This window comes from Orcinus orca, chromosome 7 (assembly GCF_937001465.1).
Source record: "Orcinus orca chromosome 7, mOrcOrc1.1, whole genome shotgun sequence".
Classification (NCBI taxonomy): Eukaryota; Metazoa; Chordata; class Mammalia; order Artiodactyla; family Delphinidae; genus Orcinus; species Orcinus orca.
Genome location: NC_064565.1, coordinates 55868730 through 55888637, shown reverse-complemented (window position 1 = coordinate 55888637; position 19908 = coordinate 55868730). Strand labels below are relative to the sequence as shown.

At 36.7% G+C, this 19908-nt stretch overlaps 1 protein-coding gene across 2 annotated transcripts in view; it reads right to left on the bottom strand.

Moving 5' to 3' along the window:
* Window positions 1–4076, bottom strand: part of XIRP2 (xin actin binding repeat containing 2) — a 45996-nt gene extending 41920 nt beyond the window's left edge. For both annotated transcript variants that reach the window (XM_049712291.1, XM_004267258.3), the window contains exon 1: window positions 3924–4076. In XM_049712291.1, the coding sequence (XP_049568248.1) occupies window positions 3924–3980 (57 nt within the window). In that variant the 5' untranslated portion in view covers window positions 3981–4076. The remainder of the gene's footprint in view (window positions 1–3923) is intronic.
* Window positions 4077–19908: the final 15832 nt, after the last annotated feature.

The window sequence follows — 19908 nt, the reverse complement described above, 5'->3', positions numbered from 1 at the left end:
CTATCATTGGCATTTTACAAATGAGAAAGCCTATTCCAGTAGGTGTCATTTAGAACAACCTGAATCACTGAGGAGTCTTGTCAGATATTATGCCCCTGTGGGAAGTGCAGTAATTCGAAGGCTTTGGTTTTGATGATTCAGCACATGCCCCAGCCTAGTGGGCACTCAAGCCCAGATGGGATGACAACTGTCAAGCAAACAGGCCCCAGGCCAGCCCACTTTCCTCTAAGATACATCCAGGTCCACCTGAAACTGGGAGGAGACTCAGTGACACTTCTTGCACAGGAGATCTCCTGAGGTCTGGCCTAGTCCTGACATAACCCTGGAAGCCTTGAGACCTGAGAGTAACAGAATGCCTGTGAGCTGAGGTTCCCATACCTTGGACTGTGGACTCTTGGGATCCTGCAATCTTCACCCAAATATGTAGTTCCTCAAACAAATACTAAAAATACAGCTACTAAATTGGGGTTTTCCATACTCCAAAATACTGGAGGTGAAATTAATATTCAGGATTATCCGAATTACTAGCAAATACTCAAGTGATTGCTTTGTCAAGTTCATAACCTTTCCCTAGTTACAGGGACTGTCAAATATTTAAGAATATGCACATTGACTCTATGGAAAGAAGGGATACATTCTATCAAATTCTGCAACAAACTTCACATGTAAATCCTGGTCAATTACTGTCACTTGATACATGTTAAAGTCATTAGAAATTATGGCATCTCTTTTGAAATTTAAGATAAAGAAAGGGAAGGGTGAATTAAGGCTACAATATTTCTTTTACCCCCTCTGCCATTTAATTTACATAAATGGCCTTCTTCAATTGATCATATGCAGATAATATATAAATATTAAATTACAGAAATTAAGGCAAATTTTGTTAAGAAGAAACTTACTTTTTCCAACTATAAACAGTGTCCAAATGATGTGCAAATTAATCTGGTAAGCCTCATTAATTATGCTAACGAGTAGATACTTTACTAGTGTGTGCGTTTACACAAAAATATCAGTTCCTATACTGATCAGGTTGCCTCTTATCTACTAAATGAATTAAAAAACAGATATATCCATTCATTTACTTTAGCACTGTGCTTTGGAATCAGATCATGTTACACAGGCAAAAATGCATACAGTTGATTATTTTTACTAGTAGTACAACCATGACCCCAGCCTTCCTGATGCTTCTCTCCAGCCTAAGGGAGAAAGTCCTTTGAGCTATAGTTTATTTAGTAGTGGCGATGAGGTCTTCTTGTTCAGCTCAGCTTGGAAAGTTTACATATGTAAGATGGCAGGACTTACTCAAGGAGAAGCCTATGGCCATGAGCTGGAGTGATGTTTCTTTGCTCAGACTGAGATCACTTTGCCTTGTTAACCACCATGTGCTAACATCCCAACTAATCTATGTAATTGTAAATGACCACATAACTTAGATTGCTTTGTGTCGAACCTTTTAAAAAATGTTTATCCTTATTCTATGTTTCTTATTCTTGGACACAGAAACAAGATTTGGAATTTAATGGATATGCCGATAATTATTCTATTAACGAGTTAATTTAAATACTTAATACAGAACCTACCTAATGTTATTTTAATAATAAGTTAACTTAAATACATAACACTGAAACCTAGGTAAGTATATTCCATACAGAATCAGCAATTTCCTTTACAAAGAACTGTTCTTGGTTTGTAGGGCATAATAGAAATAACAATCTGGGGAGTTGGACAGACAGTAATTCTAATCCCAGTTGTGACACTTAAAACCTTGGGCTAGAGTTCCTGAACCTCAGTTTTCTTTCCTATAAACTGGGAATAGCAATATATTTCTCACAGATTTCTTGCAAGTGTTTAAAAAGATAAAGGAAATAAAACTGCACAGTACAGAACCTGTTATTTTGTTGCCTAACAAATGTTACTTCTCCTTTCTCCTCTAGGGGGCTTCTGAGGACCGATGCCTTTTCACAGGCAGGCCTTTTCCTTTAGGTTCAACAAAATGCCATCTGCCTGAGTCTAGGACAAAGAGAAACTGATCTAGGACAAAGAGTAACTACTTCAATGTGACTGAAATATAATGGATTCAGTTTGGGGCCAAATCAGTGACTTCCAAATTTTGCACATAAAATATTTGGTTTATTTGTATAGACAGAAATTTGGTTATAAGCAATTTCCATGATTTTTTGATTGAACAAACATTTGATGCAACTGACCAAATAAGGCAGCTATTTTGCTTTACTTTAGATATTTATCAAGATTTCTCTGAGACAATATGTGTGATCATTTTTCTCAAAATATTTATTAGCTTAGGGCCAAACCAAACAGTAGGGCACTTTTTCTGGACCAAAGATGCTTTCTTATATAAGAGGAGGCAGTTGAATATAGTTGAAAGAGTACTAGAGTCAAGAGACTGGAATCTAGTCTGGCTTTGTCCCTGTCTAATTGCATATCTACTATAAATCACTGCCCCTCAATTTGTTTTGTCTGTAAATGCGCAGGAAAGAGAAGGATTATTAAATTCCTTATATGTAGAATTTCTTCAGAATAGCATTAAAATTTTAAATTTTTATATTAAATAGTGAGATAATTTAGTTTCCTTATGTGCCCAATTTAAATATTCTCCTTTTAGTACACAATAAATACGAATCATTCCTTATACAAATTTGTTTTATGGTATATTCTCCTAGTGTTTAGCAAGATAAAAGTCTTCCTAGATAAAAGATTGCTTACTAAACAACCAGTCTTTAACTAGGTATTTTCAAAGTCAGCTTGTTTCACCAAGGATCATGTTTCCAATTTAGAATACTAATTTGTAGTAAAGTTCCTTAATGATCCAGCAGGGGGTGCTATGTAAGAAGACTGGCCGGAGGCGCTGGAGGGATACTATTTGTTTTGGAAGTGATGAAGTTAACTTATGTCATTTCTGTACATTCATTCAAAATCTATGGTGCGCCTGAAATGTATTTCAATAACTATGTAAAAACTCAAATGTCATCTAGAATTGCAACATTGTTAATGAGTTTGGCACAGTCATTCTTGTCTCTGAATGATTTGTAAAGAAAAATGTTCAGGGTAGCTATTTTAGAATACCAGGCTTCTTGGCTATTCTCTCTCTCTCTTTCTCTTTTGGTTAAATGAACAACTTTGCTAATTTGGAGATTATAATTATAAAAGAATATCCTTATATTCCATTAAGCTATAAAGCTACTACTGATAAAATGACTTATCAAATCCTGTGGATTGAAGGCCACAGAATATGGAACCCAACAAATTCTTTTGAATATGACTTTATTATGCATTCGCTCTAAAAACTGGTGGTCTTACTGAATCCTGCTGTTTCCTGTAATCATAACTGGTTTAGCAGACTCTCTACATTGCTAATCTCCCTCATTTCTATGTTGATTAAGCTACTTCTAATGGATTTAGGGCATACAGAGAAACGAGAACAGCAAAAGAAATTATACTGCCAGTGAATTTAAATGAACTATACATGAGACCAAGGAGGGCAGCCTGCAGATCCACATTATTAAGATCTGAAATTAATTCCCAACCTTCCCAAGGAGAATAGCTATAGGTTAAATGATAATTATGGCAGTAGTAACACATTTATACAGTGCCTTATGGCTTACACGTAAATGATCTCTTTTACTCTTCACGGAGACGCTCTGCAGTAGATGTTTTTTTTCCCATTTTTCAGTTAAGGAAACTGAAGTTCAGAGAAGGGTTAAGACAGTAGCTCAAGTTCACACAACTAATAAGTGGCAGAGCTGAAGCTTAATTTCAGATACTCTGGATTTGATACACACTATTTCTGTGTTTTTTCTACTTTATCCCATTGTCCAGTAGTATTCTTATATTGCAATGTAAAGGAGGCATATGAAAGGCAGACAAGCAGCCTGCCTAATGCAGAAGCACTAGAAGCAGCTTACGTTGGTGGAGAAGCTGCGGCAGTCACCCTTGGAAACAGCTGCCTGGTACCTCGCCATCCGCTCCTTCAAGGACACCACCTCCTGGAGGTCTGACGCACCCTCTCTCTGCGCAGCACTGTCTTCTGCAAATCCACTCGCTGGCTTACTAGGGCCAGCAGTCACTGAAAACAAATGTAGCATCGTTTCAGGTTTTGAAAAGAAAATAGCATCATCTTAGGAACAGTGAAGGCACTTAAAACATCTGGTCTCGGAAAACAGACTGTAACATTCCATGGTATTTTCCAAGTTTCATGGTCACCCTCTTTTTTTCAAGCTTTCAAGCAAAGCTACAAAATGCCTACACAGAAGCATATGCTTATGCAAACAACAAATTAAAATATTGTCCCCACTCCTACTCCTGCAATTATTCTGATGAACAATAGGTATTTATTAAGAGATACATAATGTTAATGAACATTTCCTGAAGCATTGTGTTGGAGTTATGCTAAATGCTATAAAAGCATCATCTCATTTACTTCTCTAACATCCTCATGAGGTAGGTTCTATTATTTTCTAAAATTTTTAGATAAAGAAAATGGAGAGTCAGAATAGTTAAAAAACTTTCCCATGATCACACAATTAGTAAGTGTCAGATTTGGTGGTTTGACTAAATCTTTGGCAAGTCTAAAAATTGCTCTTTGCTTCTCTCCCTACCCTTCAACGCTCAAGGAGATAAATCTAAAATATGTGAATGCTATGAGAATTATAGACTGTGGATTTTTTTTCCTTTTATTCCATAGAGGCATGTGTAACATAAGAAAGAAATAATAGTCCCATTAAAAAAAAGCTTTGTCAGTTGTTCCAGAGCATCTTATATTTTCCCATGTAAGCCTGACAAAAATACAGGGTATTAGGAATTACATACTTGCAAACAGAGCAAAAGACTGATTGCACGATCACAGAATAACAGTTGTTAGAAACAGAAATGTCTTAGAGCTGATACAGTCTCACCTAGTCTAACCAACTCCTTTTAGGCATAAGGAAACATGTCTAAATATTTCCTTATGTGAAAGAAACCTAAGGATTCTCCCTGGTTAATGTGATGGTTATTTAGATATAGGTGCCAGAGTTGGTTCCAAAACTAGTTTTTCTTATTTTATCCAGTGTTCTTTGCTGTTATGACTCTGCTTGTTGGTTTACTATTCACTCTTAAAGAATTGTAATTACAAAATCATTTCAAGGGCTCCTTCTGGAACCAACCAGTATATGGTGTGTCTGTGTATATCTGTGTATGTGTGAGCTCTGATATGTTTATCACTCATTCATACACCCCCTGCCTTTCACCTTAGGGCTGGTAGTCTTTTGTACTCACAGGGTTAGCGGTCTTTGGTATACTTTGTTATTTGAATCGGTTTGATTGAATTACAATGAACCAAGTCCCAGACAACCCCAGGTAACAGACCACCACCAAGCTGTTCCTTCCCTGCCCTGTTCTCCCTACCTTCTTACCCCGTCCCCACATTGAACCATCTTATTACATTGTTTGTTCTTTCTATTAGCTTCTCCAAGATTTCTGTACACAACAGCAGTTGAGAACAACTACTGCGACCCAGGAAAAATGAAAAATCATTTGTTTTTTGACTCCCTGAGTATTTGCTTTTTATTAAGGACTTCTTATTCAGTTAAAATTTTCATTTATTTTAATAAAATTTGTAAATATATATTTTAAATTTTAATATTTATTTTTTATATTTTATTTCACACAGTATTAAAGGAAAAAAATATAAAGGAATAAGACATTGTATCATATGAATACTGTGATTGTAGAAACTGATATGTTCACAATAAATGTCAGTTAGTTTTTAAAATTCAGCTGTCTTCCAAAACCTCATATCTACACAAAGGTACACTCCTCCAGTTGATCCTGATAAAAAGAGATTCCCACCAACTACTGAAAGTCTTTCACATGCTGAAGAAAATATATCTTTATTTTTCCTCTCTGGATTATCTATTTGCACAGATGAATTCCGTTTATGTTCAGCTGTACTCTTCTTACTTTGTTGTAAATGGTCACTATATAAATTTTATTGAACATGAACCACTGAAGTTTTTCCACATTAAGATATAAATTTCATTTTGCACATTATTAATTAAAGATGTTATTATTTTATTAATCTTAACAGAAAGTCAGCAGTTTATTTTTGCAAAAATTTACAGCGAGTATTTACTTTCGAAATATTTCCAAATGATTTTTATCATTTTCATCCTACTGGAAAATGCCTAAGATTAATGGTCAGGAAATCAGTTGCCTGAGTATTAAGAGATTTGGATTCCATTGCCTTGTAGCCTTTTATTCTGATCACAGAAAAAACATTACATTTTAATCTCTCTCTTTGTCTCTCTTTTTCTCACTCTCTCTCCTTCTCTCTTTCCCATCAGTAACTTTGCCTACGCAGGTAGGGTCGTGGAATAGAAAACCAACCTTCAGCTAACAAACCAACATGTGTCCATGTTGGTTCTTAACCTCCTAAGTCAGTGTCTTTCAATTTCCTCATCTGAAAAACAAGGTGATGTTTCCTGACTAGTACACTATAAGGCAGTGCACCTATCTGTTCCTATCTTGATGCTGATGACACCTGATGTAAATTTGTAGGGTTGATAAGACAGTCCCTTACTTAGGGACTTAGGGATGTGTGGGGAAGAAGATAGGAACATTGGTCGCCTGACCTCACAATGTGCTATTTCAGGAGACTTGGATGCAACTGAGATTGCAAACAGTGTTTAATGTTTAGGGTAACTTTAAAGAGAAAGGTAACACAGAAGAACAAGTTGGGTGTAAGACAGAGTCAAGGATGCATTGTACAACATGGGGAATATAGCCAATATTTTGTAATAACTGTAAATGGAAAGTAACATTTAAAATTTATATAAAAAATTTTAAAAAGCAAATAATTGACTGAAAATAATGATGCTACTGTCATCAATAAATAAGTCTATAGAATAAAGTAAAAAGTACTTTGACCTCTTTATTTCACTAAGAGAACACTTGCTAATATCTGAGTTGTGAAGCTGATACTTGCTCTGTCTGACTTACAGTACACGTGTAAGCAGAGGTGTGTCTGATTTCCTAACCGTGGTGAAATCAGAAGAAAGGAAAGTTATCAAAGGTGAGAAGAGAACTAAGGGTATTGAAGGTTTCTTAGAAGAATTAAAATACACATCGAAGGTAGCTAATAGAGTAATATATGCTGCAGAAGAGAAAAACCAATAACATACTAACAACAATGTGAAAGAAGATGACAAAGATAGAGAACAGACAGCAAAATTCAAACTAGAAGATAACAGCATTTCCGTGGGAGGGAGGGAGAGTGGGCAGAACAAATGAAATACAATAGAAGAAATTTTTGCTGAAGATAAAATTTGGGCATAGATTTAAAGTATTTACCATAATATAGGAATAAAATTAATTTTAAAACACCAATATATCAGCAGATTCTAGTAAAACATTTCAGAATCAAGGAAAAAGAAAAGTTCTACAATTACCCAGACACATGAAGAGTTTCTGTGATGAAGAAACAAAATTCAGAAATCCTGAGGTATCTTCTTTATAACATTGAACACGAAAAGCAGTTAGAGAACTGATTACTTGTTACTGAAATTTTAGTTTTGAGGACTACTCTATGTGAATTCAAGTTGTTACTCATGTGAGAAGTCAACAAAAAGCCAAACACAGTCCATTTAACAAAAGCCAGCCAAAAAAGAAAACAAAGAGCCTTAACAAAGAAAACCAAATGTAATAGTGTAAAACCAAATGTAAATAAACACAGGTCAAACTTCACCCTAAAAGACAAAGACAAATAAATCCAACCATATGCCACCTGCAAGACACAAAATTTAAAAAGAAAATATTGGTCAAGAAATTGTGAGGCAAAAATAAATGAAGAGAAGTTATCATGACTATATTCCTTTCATGCAAAGTAGCGTTAAAGACAAAATATGTTAAATGAAATAGAGAGCTATTCTGTAGATAGAAGATGCTGCCCCACTATGAAGCTGTAACAATGATGTGACTCTACATGCTGACTAGCATAGTACAGAAACATATAAAGAGCATCTGTAACAAGAAGAAGAATTTTATGGGACTGTAATCGCTGTGGATGACTTTAACTTTCTTCCATCTTTGCCATATGAAACTTCAAAAATAAATTATTTGAATTATATAATTAATAAGGTTTATTTTAATATACTTATTCATTATTATTAAATAAATATTGATTATCTACAATAAGCATAAGACACATTCACTATGCTCCAGAGATTTCAGTCTATTTGGCAAGAGAAACAGGCAGTTATAGCCCAAGGAGTTTATGGTTTTGCACCAGGTGAGTTGGGAGCCTACGGGGGAGAACCTAATCCACCTGGGTGTGTCAGTGAGCTAGGTGTCTGGAAGGCATCCTGAGAAGTGGAACATTTGCACTGAAACACGAAGGAGTTGGCCATGTGACTATGTGGAAGAGGGAACAATGCAGAAGTGGGAGGAAACAGCAGAATTACCAACAAATCATGTTGGAAAAAGTAGGTAATGATTCTGAGAATAACATTCAGAGTTCCTCACCACACTGCATATTACACATGGAGTATTAGATAAGGACTTAAATGCTTTTTAAAATGATGAACAATTCTTAGAGAGATATAAGTAATTCATAAAATGATTTTAGTTGGACTTTCAAAGCATGAAAATTCAAAGTGAAAAAATCTTTCAAAAAATTTATATGGCAAAAGGAAAATGGAAAAGGGACAATTATAATAAATAGGTTGAAGTGTTAATTTTCTGTAAAGAATATTGGTTGAAAAAAAAACTAACGTTATTGAAAAGACAGATAAAGGACTTAAAAGGATGATTCACAAGTAAAAACATAATAGCAAATATGTATAAAGTGCATTCTATGTGTCAGACTAGTTAGTCTTTTTAATGGTCTCAACCACCCTATGAGGTAGAGACTATATTTATTTTTAATCTCCATTTTACAGATAAGGAAACAGAGACATAGAAAAGATTGTAAAACTTGCTCAAGATCATGTGGCTGGTGAGTTTCAGAGCTGGAAGGGGAGCTAGACAGTCTGGCTCCAGGTTCTGTGACTTAAGTACAATTCTATGCTACATCTCAAGAAGTACAAGAGTCCAGAAACCAAAAGACAAACCCAAACAATCACTTGCTGAAGGAAACAGATGAAGGAAAATTCAAACAACAAAAAGATGCCTTTTTTGTTGTTAACTGACTCATTGCCTGTGCAATAAAATATATACAATAAACAAATAGTCCTGGATAACTAATCCGATGTATAAGTATGACTCAAAAGAAATTGTAAGGTTCAATAGTAATTTGAACTCTCGAGCAGAAAAATGAGAATTTAATGATTTTTTTCTTGGAAATTTTCTAAAATCAATTTGAGAAGCCTTTATTTAGTCCAAACTAAAAGCCAGGCAGAGAATGAGCTGGGGTGTCACATGGAAGCCCACAAAGCTGAGGCAAATATAGATGCCAGCTTCAAGGAGGCAAGCGTACTTTTGGTGACATATCAATAGCCTTGCTATTATAATCTGGATGCATTATAAAGAAGTCAACTGCTTTGAACTCAGAAAATTGATTGAGAACTAAATTGGGAGAATGACGAGCTAAATTCTATCAAATCTAAATATATGATCTATACCCCAGCTCGGATTTGTGTACAGCATATCATACCGATGGACATACCATAGACTCAGAGCCATTAGCATGAATAAATTTTCTATAATTTATAATATTTGCATATCCCTCAGCTAATAATAAAATTCATGTCTTTTAAACATTCAGAATGCTGCTGCCAAGTCAAATTTGTAATCAATTTGAGTTTTATATATTTTACCCTCATTTGAATATTATGAAGCCAAGAAACGGAGAATAAAATGAAAGAGCAAGTGTATAGCACAATCTTCCATTAATTTACAGTTTTTAAAAAACATGGAGAGGAAGGGCAAAGAGTAAAGTGTATGCCATGATGGCACAAAAGCTATACTGTGCCGTCCCTCCAGCATACGAACCCAGTGAATCAGATTCCACCTTTTAAACTAACTTCCCTATGGTCCCACTCCCCCAAAATGCATTGTGTTGTGTGTACTATTGTCACCTTCCCCAAAATCCATCCATTCTTCTGGTTAGCATGATTTATACATTAACAAAAACAGATCATCTCTCAGGGTAATAAAAAGGATTAGTTCTTGCCTCCTTACTACATCTTCCATAACCACTATTCTCCTAATTCACCGGGTACTGGAAGAGATCCTATACATCCAGTTGCCTGACAGAGGAAAACGACAAGATTTAGCAATGTGGTAAACGAAATATTGGTCCTCCAAAGATGTGCACACCCTTATTCCCAGAATTTGTGAATACGCTACATTACATGGCAAAAGGGACTTTGCAGATGTGATTAAGTTAAGGATTTTGAGATGGGGAGTTTATCCTGGATTGTTCAGGTGGGTTCAATGTAGTCACAAGGGTTCTTATAAGAGAAAGAGGGGCAGGAGAGTCAGAATCAGAAAGGAGAGGTAATGACAGAAGGAGAGAGAGAGGGAAGAAGAAGAAGAAGAAAAAGAAGAAGGAGAAGGAGAAGGGGGGGAGGGAGAAGAAGAGGGAGAGGAAGAAAAAGAAAGAGAGAGAGAGAGAGAGAGAGAGAGAGATGCATTGCAGAATCTAAACTACTGGCTTTGAAAGTGGAGGAAAGGTCCCATGAGTCTAGGAATGTAGGTGGATTCTAAAAGCTGGAAAAGGCAAGGAAGGAAACAGGCAACCTCCCTCATAGAGCTTTTAGGAGGAGTGGGGCCCCAGCCAACACCTTGATTTTGACCCAGCAAAACTCATTTTGGATTTTGGATCTCCAGAACTATAATATAATGGATTTGTGCTATTATAAGCCCAATTGTTTGTGCTTACAATTGTTTGCAGTAATTTGTTACAACAGCAACAGGAAACTAATACAAACATCCACTGTACATACACATACACCTGACCAAGTCAGAAATCACTACACAGTAAATGCTTCTTAAGGCATATTTCAGTTCTAGCTCCCCCTAATCTCACAGATTCATATACACAAACTACCCTGTGATGGAAACATCTTTGAATTTCTTTACACCCCAAAGAATAAATGTCCACCTACTTATAGATAAGACTCAGCATAAATGTCCATTTAGATAGTAATCTCTTTGAGTAACAGAACTGCCATTTCTAATTGTAGTAAGTTTTTCTTATATAGACTTGTCTTCTGTTTTCTGCAGCCCCTATCATCTCACAAGAAGTGCTTCTGTTACGAGAGCAGTTATAAATGTACAGAAGTTAGACAGAGATTAAATAATCATTAGTAGGTTAATATTGCTAGTTTGGGCATATTTGAAAATTCAATCATATTGCTATTAAATTAATTAATTGCTTAGTTTAGTTAAGGAATTGGCCAGTTAAAAAATCAATAATTGAATAAAATGACTTAAATTCCTTTGAAATAGTCAAATAAATTAAAACTATTAAATGCTTATAGATGATGCATATTTTTACAATATGTCTCTTGTTAGACACTTCCCTAGCACAATCAGACTTACGTTGCATTATAACAATGATAACCATCTGTTAATGAGTATCAATTACGCATTAATCATTTGACATGTATTCTTACACATCTACATTTTACATCTAATTCTTATAACAACTATATCTGATGGGTGATATTATTTCCAGTTTACTGCGGTGAAAGCAACATTTAAAAGGTAAAAATCATATAGTAAGTGGCTCAGCTTGGAATTAAGTTCAGGTATTTCTTTTTTTTTTGCAGTACGCGGGCCTCTCACTGTTGTGGCCTCTCCCGTTGCGGAGCACAGGCTCCGGACGCCATGGCCCACGGGCCCAGCCGCTCTGCGGCATGTGGGATCCTCCCGGACAGGGGCACCCGCGTCCCCTGCATTGGTAGGCGGACTCTCAACCACTGTGCCACCAGGGAAGCCCCAAGTTCAGGTATTTCTGAGTACAAGGCTATTTAACTCTACACAGTCTCTTATGTAAGTATTTTTCATTAAAATATAACATTATAAAGTAAATTTTAAATTAAGGGTATGAATTCTCCTTTCTGTTTCCTAAATATCTACACACAAATCCTTTATTTCAGTGTATATAGGGATAAATCAAAGGGAAACCAATAAGTTGAATTTCTATGTCTCTAAGTGAATCCTTTTTTGTCCTTATAAGCTTGAGTTTAGAATTAAAAATCAAAGCAAATTTTTCAGTTATATTTCTTTGGTCACTATAGAGATCAAACTTGAGATGGGGTTAGGTATTGATCCAAGCCAGCAGGGAGAGAGACAAACTTTACTACAAGGGAAGGAAAATGTGAAGCAAGGTCCACTGCTCTCATTTCTATTGATTTGTTTTGCCTCAAGGCATGGGAGGTGGTGGCATGCTTCCATCAAAGTTTCCTCTTGTTTAAATCTGCATCCCAGGTATACAATAAGAGTATCTGATAAATTCTCCTCTTAAGGCTTTAGGCATACATTCAGTAAACATCTACTACTCATCTGCTGTTGACCAAGCACAGTGCTCAGGGCAGGGCACAAATTACTCACCATTGTATTTAGTCCTGCTCTACCTGAAAAGAGAGGGAAAAAAAAAACACCAGAGAGATCCTCAAGAAGTACAGTATTCTAAGTGTTAATCTGGCCTTATCTCTAAAAACAGAAATACAACAGGTTGCACCATTTCGACATGCTGATTTAGGAATAAAAAATTTCCCAGATGGCTGGCCCTGCTAAGGAAGTTACCTTTTCTGAAGACATACCAAATGGAGTCCTCCTTAGGTGGGGAATCCTGAGGAACTTGGTAGCACACACTCCACAGCCCCATCCCCAAAATCACATTTATTTATACTGAGATGAAACTGAATTAAAATAGATCAAGACCAATCAGATTTGATGGGGTTGAAAAGTCCCTCACATGTATCCTCACAGTGGCTCAATTTCTCTTCAGATTTTTCCCCACTTAATCTAGGCAGTGAGTAGCTCCCTCTGCTGTGCTTTCCCAACATTTAAAAATTACACTTCTGTCTGTATTACTTGTTACTTTTTAGTGTGTCATTGAATCTCTCTGTCTTCCCTTCTTCTCTCACCTTCCACCCACATGCGTGCTCCTCCAGCACAGGGTTAAGTTCATTTAGGAAACCTGTTTTACGCTGGGTTCTGTCTTGGTTTCATCCCGCAGCAGGCAGACCCACAGGGAGATTGACCATCTACTCTGGACCCAGAAAGCCCAATATTTATTCTATCTCTGACACTTACTTTTGACTTTAAGCAAATTTCTTAACCTCTCGAAGTCTCCTTCTTCTTAGCTATAACATGAGAATGATACCAGAATCTGATTGCCTGTGAGGACTGAAGGAGATCTTATTAAAGTAAGGGGTTTTACATAGTATCTTGCACATAGTAAATAATATACGCTCAGTAACTTCCAGTCACCTTAGGTGTTATTATATATCCTAGATATTATTTTCCAGATAATCTGACATGATACAAGTCTGAGATAATAAAAGTTATGAAATTTTCCCAAATCTCAAAGCTAGTAAGTAGAAAGGATAGGACTTGACTCTGGTCCATATGAATCTAAAGGCTGTAATGATATTCCATTCCTCTTTATAAGCCAAGTATCTACCATGTTGCTTGAAACAAGGAGAACGCAATAGATTGTGAAAGAATAGATAATTACAGTAAGAGATTAGGGCAAGGAAGTTGGCACAGTCCTGCTCATATGGCCATAGGAATGGAGAAAATATATGTAAAAGAGAAGAATGTCAATGTATATAATATCAAAGTGTTAGTCTATCTGTGTTTTTGGCACTAGCCAATGAGCTAGTAATTTTTCACCAGCAAAGAAGAGGGCAGTCCCCTGAAAATGTAAAGTTCATGAAAATCACCCTAGTATGGCCCACTATAGGGACAGATCTGCTCCTTTTCTCCCTGCGATGGTTCCTCATGTTTTCCCCTGCTCTCTGTTTTTTAGGTAAAATCATGACACCATGACTCAAAGTTATTCACATTTTTCATTTTCCTATAGGGTCTCTGAACAGTGGGCTTGGCACAATGAACCCTGGCCTGGACCGGTCAGGCGGGGATGACTGGGCCGCTCCCTAAGTCTCTGCTGCTCTTGTCACCACCCACCAAAGGCAAAGAAGAGAAGGATCCTGGATCCCTCACTTATGATCCATTCCACGGTTGCTCTACTAAGTACCTCTGCATTGCTAGGCACCTCTGTACCCCTACTAAGAACCTTATTTAGGTGTTTGATAACAGCTAAAGGAAGAGGTGTTTTAATATTTGGTTAGTTTGAATATAGGTATTCTTTCTATTTAATCTGTGTATTCCTTCTGTTTAAATTGATTTCCATCCCTTTTTTCCTAAAGTCTCTGTTCTAGAAAATCTTCAAAGTTGGTATCATTCTACATTATTCACCTCTCCCTAAGTTGTTACCTCTTTGATATAACTTCTTTTTCTCACTCATTATTTCCTAATATACTCTTTTTTTATTCCTACTGATTACCAGTTTAGAATTTGTCTTTCCCTAAAATAATCGACTTTTGCTTCTCATAGGCTTTTAAAAAAATCCATACGAAGTTAGTTCATGTGTACTGAACTGTTTCGTTTAGTTCCAAGTATGCTGTCGTCACTCAACAGATCAAAAATAAGCAACAGTAATAAAATGCAGATGAACATTTAATAATTTGCAGCTTTGAAAAACATCTTCCCAGCATGCCTACCTTTAAATTGTTTGAGCGTGGGCAGGGTAGGAAAGTTACTTAGTTACTATTACCTTAAATAAGTTCTATGCTAGCTGCAGTCTGGAAAAGCCAGACGTTTCCAGATTCATTTTTAGGAATTCCTCAATTCTTCATCCTCTTTCCGACTTTCACCTCTCCATTAAGGTTAGCATCTGAGATTTATTCTGACAAAGGATATTAAAAGAAAGCAAATCACTAAACTGACTCTCAATGACTTAGACAATTAATGCTGTGGCAGCTTCTCTCTTACTAATCATTCTTTTCCTTTGAATAATAAAATGCATTTAATTCAGTCCACCTTTTGTCTTAGAGAAATTCGGTCTTCAAATTTACACAAACTCTTTTCAATGACCTTAAGTAAGTCTTTGTTTACAATGCTTTCTCTGCCTAAGTCCACAAATAACAGCATACTTTGCTATGGTTTTCTTTTGAACTTAATGGCTGATAGACTTGATCAAAGAAAGGAAAGCACACGAATTCCATATACTTTCTTTACTGAACATTATTTGGAAAAGCTGAGCAATCAAGGAGAAAAGTGAAAATGCTTAAATAATGCAACATTTTGCTTGCGAATAAAAGACGCCTTTGGAAGTAAATTCACTCTTTCAGAGCAGTGATGTACTTAGAAAAATTCTACCTAAAGAAATAAACACTGGGCAAACGATGTGATCGTCAATCATTTAAATGTTTCCTGGGTAGGAAGATAAAACTGTGAATGTTAAGCAAAAATGGTAAGAATCTGTTTTTCTTACCAAAGCTCTGGTTCTTCTAACATGCTTTAAAATGAAAGGTAATCAACACTTGTCAAATGTTTGTACTGTCACAACTCCTTTCTGATTATTGTCCCCCGTAATTGCAGGGAACACTAGATAGTGTTGTATACATTTTGAATTTAAGTCTTTTAAATTTTGTACAAGGATGTTTATAAATTAAAGCTATAATGATTTTAATATATCAAAACTTTGAATCAGCCAGGTGCTGGGTTACTCTCCCTGTCACCATTAACATGACCTAAATATCCTCTGCATAGCAACACAGACTGTAATTTCAAAAGAAAGAGATGATGTCAGTTTCCTAATGATATGCTGGTCCTAAGAACTGTCCAAAGAGTGGAAGTAATTTAATAGTCTTCCCTGCTTAAGATACACATGGGATACATAGTTAGTCTCATCATCCCTTAATTTATTTATAGTTACTTATCTTAAAAAATTTGGCATTGGCATTTGTTTCTTTTCCCTTAGATTCAAAACCTAATCCTGTAAGTGCCCCGTAAGTGGAGGAACTGAGTTTATGCTGCTTATTTCACTCCTGTTTTTAGAGGGTGTAGTGTAAAAATCAGTCTTTAAATGTTATTCAGATTGAAACTTGCTCTTTTCCATGCACATTAAGACAGTAACATCTGTGAACAACAGAGAATTTAATTAAAACTTGCAAACAAAATTTTCCTAGACCAATGGTATTTAAACTCAAGTGTAGTGGAAGGTGAGAAGAGGAAAGTTGTGGGGAGTGAAATGTAAGAAGCAATTAAAACTATATATTGGGCTTCTTTGTAAAATTCCATATGAAGCTAGGCTTTCACAGCTTTAAAATAGAATCACTTTCCAAGACTACTCCCTTTAGGTACCAAAAGCCTTAGGCAGATGGACAAATCACTTCATTTTAGTGTGACCTCCTACTGTTTTAGGACAACTTACCTAAAAGGGAAATCAGACTCTAAAGTTAAGCATCTCCTTGTTTGTTTTTAAAGATTATTTTAAAAATTTAGACACCTAACTACAACTACAGGTTATCAACCACTAGCCAGGAACTCAGCATAGTCTCCATCTCTTGAATCTTCTAGTAGCCTGCATAACCGTGTCCACCATGATTTCAGTCGAAGAATCTCTTAGTTTCATCAGTTTACAAAATGGCAACACCCACATTGTGAATATGCAAGGCTGGCCATCACACAGTGGCCAGAAATGCTCCTTGTGGGCCCTTATGTGGAGGTAGAAGAAATATAATGCACCTCTAAGCATGACATGCTTGTGTTTTCCCTAACAATGAGTGCCAGAGACTTTCCTAACATTTTTGCAGAACTGGTTATTCAATTTTTATTATTACCTAAAATTCCTAGATTGCCAAGAAGCAAACCAACAGTAGAAATGAATATGGCCAACTTCACAGGTATTTAACATATAACCTCATGACTTGTACACAGTGTATGCCCAATAAGCATTTATTGAATGAAACTGCCTTGCAAAAATACTGCAAAATTCAACGCCCATCTTTTCATGGTTCCTGTTGACAGATTTTAATTTCTCTCTCGTACTTCTTTTTAAAGAGTAGAAAACAAGTTCCAAATTCTGTAACAGAAGTTATTTAAGCAGAGCAGCAATGTGAAATTTGGGATTAGAGCTTCCCGGAGGGAGCAAAAATAAACTTCTTGCCTGTGAACCTGTGAGTCTGCCACAATGAAATCCAGCTCATCCCCCAAAATGCTCAGCGGAACACCACATGAGCAGGTGAAAATTAGAACTGCACAAAAATGTGTGTTTGGAAAGTGAAACTAGTCAACTTTGGGCTTTCTGCCCAGTTTAATTTCTGCCAGAAATTCTCCTGTTATTATATATTTGCAGAAAGAAATTAGAAAAGTGTTATAGCTAAAAAATTTCAGATACATTCATATCTCTATCGCAGTTTGGCCCAGAAAAAATAACTAGCTTCCCCAGGCCAGTGGGCAAGTACAGGACTACGGCTAGAACATGGAAACACTAATACACACACACACACACACACACACACACACACACACTTTTCTTTGGAGGACCATTTAATCACAAGTAGTATCCTATTTGTTTTATGAGATCTAGGAGGAAGACCTCAGTAAGTTTTCAGAGTGTCCCAGTGCAGCTCTGAGTTGAAAGTCTGCCAAGGAAAGCAGATGTGACAGAAAGCCCCAGGTCCCATTCACCAGCAGTGCGGGGCCTAAGGAAAATGTCATAAAACTCATGGAGCCTAACACTTGCCATTATAAGAAATATCTCAGAAGGAGGAATTTAAAATGCTGAGGCTTTGCAGCATTCTCTGCATTGTTCTTTATAAACTCTCAAAACCGAGTGTGGAGTTGGTGAGTAGCTTAGACCAGGAAAAAGTAACACTCATCTATGTATGTCTCCTGAAACACACACACACACACACACACACACACACACACACACACAAACACACAATTCTTGACACCCAACCATGTATGTTTTTCAGGGCTCCATCCCCAGTCTTCTGTTTCTGCCTTATCACACACACTCCATCAGTTCTCAGCTTCATCCATATTACATCAATGTATATGTCTAGTAACTAAGTCTTAACCTTAACCTTGACAAACCTTTTAAAATTCAATGTGGCTTTTTAAAAAACATATTACCCACAAATTTATTTCCATTTTCAACTTTTCCAGTGGTATATTAGAATAGAGAACATCTGGGATTGTCAGGAATAATGGTGAATGTGATATGCAGTCAATTAAAGTGAATAAAATGATAGTTGGGTATTAGCATATATGCAAAACAACAGACCTTTAAATATACATATTTAAATATATATATATAAATATATACACCTAGGCAGCCTGGGAATGGGAGCAAATATATCAGATTATGAGGAAAATGTTGAACTGGCTTTTTTTTTTTATGGTTAGCATTTTTATTTTTTAATTTATTTTAATTTTTTATTATTATTATTTTTTTTGCAGTATGGGGGCCTCTCACTGCTGTGGCCTCTCCCGTTGCGGAGCACAGGCTCCGGACGCACAGGCTCAGCGGCCATGGCTCAAGGGCCCAGCTGCTCCGCGACATGTGGGATCTTCCCGGACCAGGGCACGAACCCGTGTCCCCTGCATCGGCAGGCAGACTCTCAACCACTGTGCCACCAGGGAAGCCCTGAACTGGCTTTTGATGGGTAGATTTAGCTCAAGAACGTGGGGACAAATGAGATGGGAGGTCAGTGAAAGCTCTTCTCTTGCAGCTGACAATGGCGCCCAGGCGGAGTGGGCATTGGATGTCTCATGGTTCCTTTAAGCTTTAGACCCATCCCTGAAGCCTGGAGTCAGGAGCCCTTAACACCAGGCCACCAACACTTCTGAACTGTTCTTGGCCTTGGTTGAAATGGGTGCCCTAGTCCATCCTAGGCTCCATCCTGTCGTGTTCCTAGCTCTCCTTACTTCTGACCTTGTGATTTATTTTCCCGCTTAGCTTCATCCGTCAAACCTGATGCATTGTACCATTTCACTGGCTCATAAGCTTTTGCTTTCTCTTCCATTATTGGATTCTTCTTTGCCTTTTCTGCTTTAGATTCTCCTGATAAACAGTCTGGCACCCACAGCCCCATCTTTCAGTGCCTCCCTCCCCAGCAAGAGTTCTCCTTCCATCTTTACTCAGACACTGTGAGTGGATCCAAATACAGAGAGATGAGGCAAAAGAGGCAGAGAGCTGAGGGGCAGGATGTGTTGAGGATGGGAAGACTACGCTGTGGGTCAAGACCAGTTGTAGTTGAAAAGAAAAAAAACTGTGATCTAAAAGAGTATTCTGAGAGTCCAAGAACTAACTCAAAGTAATGACAAGGTCCATTGTATGGCCTTGAGCAGCTCCATCAGAAAGGAGACAGAGTCATTATGGTTGAAGTGGTTGAAGAGTTCAGTTTCTTGAAGTAATGTGATGCTGACATCAGTAAGGATAACCAAAAAGTTCTTAGTTTCAAGTGTTGGAAAGATTATAATAGAAAAAGGGTATTTAATAGCTTTCTACAACTCCAGAGAGGACAGAAATTTAATTTGAGCTCAAGAGTGAACCTCTGAAAGGGAAGGATGCCTTTAACAAGAGAACAACCTATTAAATCAGGTAGATAATTTTCTCTCAAACGGTTCTCATTTAGTGTGCTGTTATTTTGAATGTTCATCATCTAGGATAACTTGGTACTTTATATTCTTATCTTGCTCTCTGGGGAAGATGTAAAGGTTATTGTATTAGTCTCATATATTGAACAATAATAATAATGATAATACAGCAAAAGCTTATGTAGAACTTACTATGTACCAGGCTCTATTGTTTTTGTCATTTTACAAATATGAATTTATTTAATCCTCAAAACAACCCTGTGGGATAGATTTTATTATTATCTC